Source organism: Chinchilla lanigera, unplaced genomic scaffold, assembly GCF_000276665.1.
Source record: "Chinchilla lanigera isolate Chin_1 unplaced genomic scaffold, ChiLan1.0 scaffold00133, whole genome shotgun sequence".
NCBI classification, from domain to species: domain Eukaryota; kingdom Metazoa; phylum Chordata; class Mammalia; order Rodentia; family Chinchillidae; genus Chinchilla; species Chinchilla lanigera.
This window is the reverse complement of record NW_004955534.1, coordinates 409,165-417,150: the sequence shown is the minus strand read 5'-3', so window position 1 is coordinate 417,150 and position 7,986 is coordinate 409,165. Positions and strand designations below refer to the sequence as shown.

At 34.8% G+C, this 7,986-nt stretch overlaps 1 protein-coding gene across 1 annotated transcript in view; it reads left to right on the top strand.

The window, feature by feature from the left end:
* Positions 1-5,549, top strand: part of Ube2a (ubiquitin-conjugating enzyme E2A) — a gene marked incomplete in the record, with an annotated part of 74,363 nt that extends 68,814 nt beyond the window's left edge. Inside the window, 3 exon segments of the mRNA XM_005410478.2 lie at positions 2,916-3,005; positions 3,860-3,948; positions 4,273-5,549. Coding sequence (XP_005410535.2) covers positions 2,916-3,005; positions 3,860-3,948; positions 4,273-4,401 — 308 coding nt within the window.
* Between the last annotated feature and the right edge of the window lie 2,437 nt (positions 5,550-7,986).

Genomic DNA, 7,986 nt, shown 5'->3' with positions numbered 1-7,986 from the left:
AGTAGAGATTGGTTACATTTGTAAACAAGTAGTTGTAACCAGTAGAGATTGGTTACATTTGTAAACAAGTAGTTGTAACCAGTAGAGATGGGTTACATTTGTAAACAAGTGGTTACATTTGGTTGCATTTGTAGTTACCTTAGGGCTTAGCCTTTCAAATATTTTTGAGTGTAAACTCTGGTAGCAAATTCTGTAATATTTTATGACCTTTAATTTTCTTATTTGTTAGACTTCAGAAATTGTATTGAGTCTTGTACTAAAGAGGTTCTGATTGTTTAATGTGGCTAAAAGTATGAAATATACCCCTTTTAATGTGTACATTGTTGAATAAGACTTGGGCAAGTCTTAATTTATATTTGAGTAGACATAAAGTTTGCTTTACTTCTAAAGCTATTAAAAGCTGTTTTAAAAGACTTGATTAACTTTTGATAGCTAGGAAACGATCTTGGTGAAGCTCTGGGCAAGTGTTAGGCAGAAAGTTCAAGTTGAAGAATTTGTGAGCCACCAATATCTATACTGAGTTTATTTTTAATCATGAGTGTTTGGTGTGTGCCAGAAATCAAGTGCTACTTGATACCTGAATTCATTAATTGTATATTTCTTACTAATAGTGAAGCTTGCATTTTAAGTCTTCATTTTCTTTAGTCAGTTCTAAAGGTGTACGGTCTTAGAATTTAGCTAAAATAATTGCCCACATTTAAGGAGTGTTTATTTTGTACTACGGCATGTCTCCCTCACTTAAGCCTTATAACAGTGCTATGATGGGAACTATTCACCTCATTTTACACATTCGGAACTTGAGGTGTGGTCAAGTTGAGCACTTTTCCCAAGGTATCACAGCTAGTAAACAGCAAAGCATGGATCTGAGCCTAGGCCTAACTTGGAAGCTTGTATGCTTACGAAGCTGTACTCTCTACTGTTTTTGCTGCTACCTCCTTTATGTATTGCTTTACTACTTCTACGTATCATATTTAACAATGGTTTTAATTTGATAGCTGGGATCTTCTTTTAGAGCAATTGGTGATAAATCACTTACCTATAAATTTAATCATATTTCAACGTTGATCCCAATGTATTTACATTTGAGATTCATAAGGAAGCTCAAAGTTTTGAACTCTTTACCACTCCCATTTTTTTGCACATTGAAGTGTAATAATGAAAAGAAAGAACTATGCTTTCTTCTCAATAAGGTTTTTGACCAAGTGGTAAGGTGGAATATGTTCTGAGAGACTACAGTATAGTATGTTTACCCATTCCATAATAGTTTACTTCTTTTCCTTAGTTATATAGTATCAGAAGATTTGGCTTCCAAAAGAAAATAGTTTATGGAGTGACAAATTGGGGGAATATACTGCATTTAATTTTATATTTATTTTGTGGTGCTGCAGAGGGAACCAAGCACCTTGTGCATACTAAACAAGCATTGTAACACTTAGCTACATTCTTGGTCCTGTGTTGCATTTTTAAAGTTTTGGACCACATGGTCATACTAGTTTTAACTTTGTTAACAAATTGTTTCCTATGAATTTAATAGCAGAACACAATTTTTTTTGGTATTGTTATGTAATGTAGTAGCAGGATGACTGTAGTACTCTTTTGTTCTTACGCAGTAGTAAACTTAATGGGAGCAAGGAGGAAACAAATTGCAAGCTCTCAAGGAATCAGCAATAAATTTTACTCTATCAGAAGTGTGCCAGGGCCAGGGATATAGCTCAGTGGCACAGCACCTGCCTGGCAAGCACAAGGTCATGAGTTCAATTTCTAGTACCCAAAAAAAAAAAAAAAGGTTAGAAGTGTGCCCTATTGTATTGCAATAAATAATTTATTAAATGACCAGAGTAATATATTTTTGTTTTTTGTTTTTTTTTCTCTGTTACTGGGAATTGAACTCATGACCTTGCACAACCAGAGTAATATAATAGAACATGCATCACCTTATACCAGATAGTAACTGATTCCTTTCTTAGGTTTATGTGAAGAGATTTGAGTCAGGAAAAAGAATTGCCCAGTTATTTTTTTCAATTTATTTAACACAAACATTTTGAAGGACACAATCTCCTCAGATCTCAACATCTGACAATTCCTGTATGAGATCCAGTTTTTCTATATTCTAGTATGCTTTATAGCCTCCTGCCACCTTAGGTTGACACGTATTCAAGAAAAATAATTTTTTCAATATTAGCCTAAACAAACATCATTGGAAACATAAATTTGGAGGAGTCATGAATACAATATAAGCTAAAAGTAATTTTTAAATTACTTCTGCCACTAATTCCCTCCATTCATGTAAATAATAGACTTACTTTATAGTGAAGTACTTTGAATCATATGAGTTTTTGAGAGAGATTATTGTTCTGGCTTAAAATTTCATTATAGAATCACTATTACTTAAAAAAATAGTATTTTTATATTTTGTTCTATTTTTAAAATAATAATTAAGGATTTATAATGCTAGAATTGGTTTTTGATCTTCTGTGCTTTTATTTCTAGTCCATTCAAACTCATCGAAAGTTTAAGATGGCAACTGACTGAAATAGGCCGTTGAAGTCTTACAGTCCCCTAAAGGATGAAGGCTAAATTTTGGGACCATTTTATTATAAAGATATTTTCAAAATGCATAGTACCTGAAGTTATCCCAGAGGCAGTAATTTTGAGTTTTATGATGGCTGTCTTTATGTTTGGAGAATAATTGCAATACAAACAAAAAAAAAAATCACCTTCAGAGATGGTGATTCTTAGATTGTCTGTCCATCTTTAAAGCAGTTCTAATATACATTTCTTACCTGGTTTGTCTTTCCTCTCTACACTATAGCTTTGCATTATTTCATTTAATACTTGAAAAAACTCAAGTAGCATTAATAACAAAGTACCAATAAAGTGGTAAATACATTTTCTTAACTCTTTTCCAACTACAGGAACATTTAAACTTACAATAGAATTCACTGAAGAATATCCGAATAAACCACCTACCGTTAGATTTATCTCTAAGATGTTTCATCCAAATGGCAAGTATCACTTTTAATACAGTATTTTAAACTGCTACCATGTTTATTATGTTGGTATTCCACACTTATTTATATGTAGTACTTGAGTATTTGCTTAGGCATCTTGCTACTTCCTGAAATGTGAACTTGTTCATAGTGGTCTATTGCCATCTTGATCTATACAGTAGTTTTAGGACTGAAGCAATGAAGATACTTTCCCTTTGCTTGGAGTCAAAGCCTCCTGATTTTGATGATTTTTGTCACTTACTCATTAAACAAAAATAAGAATACTATTGATATTTCCTTTTAATGCTGTGCTAGATTGGGTAATCATGTGTTGTAATTATCTTCATTAGCGTTTGGAACAACAGTTTTCAGCTTGGCATGTATATCCCATGGAATGTTTAAAAAATAGATGCCCTGACCACACTCTAGACCTGTGAAATATCAGATTTTGTTATTAAAGGCCATGCATACAGTATGTTAGAAAAGTGCTACAGCTCTATAGGATTCTAGCTTTTGCTTTTTTCTACTTTTAATATTTCAAATAGGAGATACAGTTTACAGATTGGGTGCACTGAATTTCCCACAATTGTACAGAGAGGGACCCTGTTAGAAAAGTGTGTAATTTTCTGGAAAATAGGGGAGATCTTTTTAAAAAAAGAGCTCTAAGTATACTCCAGTTATATACTAATCACATTCTCTGATCATCCTGATTATTTGAGTAGTAACAGTTATGATCCATCTCTCTTTTTAGGCAAGTACCTGGTAAGCAGCCTGAGTATCTTTTAAAATTTCAAATGCAAAGTATTCCTGACTACATTAAAACCTTAGTGATCTTACTGTGTTTAATATACCTACTTTCATGTTCTCAGTCTATGCAGATGGTAGTATATGTCTGGATATACTTCAGAACCGTTGGAGTCCAACCTATGATGTGTCTTCCATCTTAACATCCATACAGGTGAATTTTCCTTAATGTGACTCTGACCTTCGATATGTTTACATTTAAAGTGCTATGTAAGAACTTTCTGTTTTTAGTCACCTTCACATTAAGACCCAAACCACCAGAATATGACCCAAACACCGTGTGTGTGTGTGTGTCTTAGCTACTTGCACATAATGCAACTGTAGGTTAGTTTGGTTAGCGTATGAGTTTAATAGGCTAAAGACAGCAAATTTAGCTGTTACTTAGAATTCCATTGTCACTACCTGATTAAATAGTTGTTTGTTCCAAACATACATTGTTTGCATTGGGGACCTGACATTTAAATATTTTTCTCTGCAGTCTCTATTGGATGAACCCAATCCCAATAGTCCAGCAAACAGCCAGGCTGCTCAGCTGTACCAGGAGAACAAGAGGGAATATGAAAAGCGTGTTTCTGCAATCGTAGAACAGAGCTGGCGTGACTGTTGACCTCAGGTGGAGCAAAAGAAGAGGCTGGCTATAAGAAAAATATGAATTGATGTGTTTATCACCTTCTTACTCCTCACTGTTATTACATTTACTTTATTAAAAGCAAAATAGCTGTTGTGCTGTTTCCATCTTCCCTTGCCAAGTTTTTCCTACCCCTTCTACCCTCTTGTTAAACATCAAAAAACACCCTCTGAAATCAAATGTACTGTACCTGGGTTACTTGCAAAAATTACTAATGCTTAATATTTTTCTGTTGTAGCTCATCTCCAGCTTTCAGGCAGTTATTTGTTAGTATACTTTACACTAAATTTTTAAGATGAATGTTATACAGTGGTTCTTATGCATACTTTGATGACCAGGACGTTACTTTTAACAAAATAATTTGCTGAAGTGTTTTGTCCTGGGCTGGTCTTTCCCTTGTGTGGCAATTAGAAGGGAATGTGTGGCCTGTAGAAAACCAGGAAACAAACTGATAGAAAAATCCATTCTGAAAAGAAAATGGAGTCTCAAAAATCCTAATACTAATACTGATACTAAATCCTGATACTAATTTTTAGGCAATACAAATGACAAGATGGTATTTATTGGTAGTAAAGGAGACCGTTAAAGGACCCAGCAAAGGGACTGCAGCAATATATAGTAACTGACAAATCCACTCCTTGTAAGGTATTGACAGGACACATCTGTTAAGTTTCAGAATACTGGTCTTTTTGAGTTTTTTTGATTTTTAAAGAGGTATGGGAGCAAGGAATGGAAACAATCATCAGTTTTTGAGCTAGGGAAAGTTGAAGATCCTTTCATTCTTTGAAGAAGTGTTGCCCTAAATAAACTTACAATCCTTCATTAGTTTTAATTAAGGAAGGGAGCGTATCTGGCAAACTATTTTTCACTGAAATCTTGAGTTACTGCTGCATGCTTTAGTTTGTTCTTCCCTTTCTGTGTTATGAGAACCTTAAATCCAACATTTACAATCTTTCTTTGAATATTTATACTTTTAGCTATACTGTGTGAGACAAAGCTTGTAAATGTTTTGTCTAATTTTCATTGTTGCCTTTATGCATTTATCGCTCTTCTAACTTTGCACAAGTAACCCATGTAAAAAAATGTACATTTTTCAAAAGTTGTAAATAAAAATAACCTTAAAATTTTGTAGTTGAAGTATAATTATATTTTAGTTCAGTATGAACGTCTAGTATTAACTTTTTGGGGGATCTCATACCTACACCTCTTCCCCCTTTAAAAAAAATTAAGTTTATGGCAAAAATACTGTTGCTGTGAGTGGAAGAAAAGGTAGTAGATACTATTGGAGAGAATTTTTTTAGACTATTAATGCTTTCTAAAGAACATTTTCACAGTATAAAATTATTAAATAAGTTACTTCAGTATATATTCTGGCCAAGCAAGGGAATGAAAGTGAGATAAGGAGAGAGAAAAAACATAGGTACTTATCAGTGTCCTCAAAGTCCAAGATCTGTTGATCCTGACGTTCCACTTCTAAGAAGTCCTATCTAAAGTGGTACCAGACTATGATTTAAAATGGTGTTTTCAGTCGTGTGCACTTTGTGAGTACAGGTGTCTGTCTTCTATTATCTTTAACTACTCTAAGGAGCAACCCATCTTTTTTTTTTTTTTTTTTTTTTTGAGACAGGGTCTCACTATGTAGCCCAGGATGGCCTTGAACTCTCGGCAGTTCTCCTGTCTCAGCCTCCTAAGTGTTGGGATTACAGGCATGTGTCACCATGCCCAGCTCCCATCTCATTTTAAAGAGAGCAAAACAGTGAAAACTCATGTCTTGGTACTTGGGACACCAAATGAGATGAAGTTCTTATGATATACCACTGTCCTTTAAGACACGAGTGCTTAAGCCTCAATGGGGAGGAAAGTTAATTCTGTAGCAAGTATCACATTAATTGTATTATTTTACCTTAAGTCCATTTCTGCTTCAAAATAAAACCCCATTAAATAAGTCTTCATTTGGTGGACTATTTTTCATCCTGCTGTGGCAGGGTACCTGGAATAGGACAATCACTTGAAGAAATTTAGGATGAGACTGCAAATGGGCAGATTTAGGAACAGTTTGTACACCTCAACATATTCCTAGTCTCTTTCATGGGCTAATCCTTAAAACAGAGCTGACCTCCCAAAGGATCCCTAATCAAAGGCACCATTAACCATCCCCTTGAACACTTAATGCTAACTGCCTTTTCCCCCTTTACCATTTTTAACAAACCCCACAGGGCTGCCTACATGTAATAACTAACAAAACTGTAACAGCCATCTTCAGTTCTGTACCTGCTCATGTGGGTCAGGGGGTTCACAGAAGGCTCAAAGTTGTAACCAAGGATGCACCTCAAGCTGTGGGGGTTACTCATAGTAACACATTGCCTACTTCTAAGAAGGAACTTCAACAGAATGCATGAGGTTTCCATTCATTTTGCAATCAAAGCGGAGGGGGAAAAAAAACAAAAAGTAGATCTGTGAGACAGAGATACATGTAACTGAAAAGAGTTCCTCAGTATAACTAAATAATTCAAATAAAACCTGAAACTGTATACTGTAGTTTTTATAGCAAGGTTGCTGGGTTAAAAATGACTGCTGCCAGTCCTATAATCTCAGGACTCAGAAGGCACGATGGTCACCAAGTTCAAGGCCAACCTGAGCTACATGGTGAATTCTAGGCCAGCCTGAACTATATCATGAGACCTGGCCTCAAAAAGCAAAATGAAAACAAATTTTTTTAAAAAAAGATTGCTATCTCAAAGAAATGGAAAATAAGGCAATCAACTACAGACAAAATAGAACAGTAGTTCATACTGCCAATCTTATTTCTTAAAATCATTTTATTCTCAAGTAAAATGACTGCTCTAATTTTGCATCAGTACCAAAGCTGATCTGTGAAGTTAGGGAATGTGGCCCCCCCAAAACCAGAAACCAAATTTGTACATACTTGACCGAATTACTTGGGAACCTTAACTATAACTCCATTAATCTGTTGGGCTCATTTAAAGGAATCTGATTTATATGTAACATTTCCCTACCTTCTAAAAAAATTCAATTTGGGAAGGAAGAAATGTAGAGAGAAACAAGTGTAGCTTTCACATCTTGTAATTTTCAAAGCCACTGTTACACCGAGAATCGAAGACAGCTTTGACTAATTCACTAAACCACAGCTTCCCAAGATTGGTGAGAACCTTGTAGGCTATAAAAAAAAAAATTATAAACCAGATGTTGTGGCACATGACTGTAACTGCAGTACTTGGGAGCCTGAGGAAGGAAGAACATCAAGTTTGGGGGCCAGTCTAGGCCACACAGCAAGTTGAAGGCCAGCCTGGACCACAAAGCAAGACCCCATGTCAAAAAAGGACACATACTGTGGGAAGAAAGTAAATACCACACACTCTGTCAGTCACTGTAAGTGCCTATAAGTTATCCAGGTATAAAGGCTAATCCTTTTATATTTTTAAAATAGTCATTTAACTATAGCATCTTAGTGTAAAATGTTTTTAAAAAAGAATTACTATTTATTGTGAGCTAATTATACATCAAGTACGGTGCTCGATTTTTTTTTTTTTTTTTTTTTTTTTT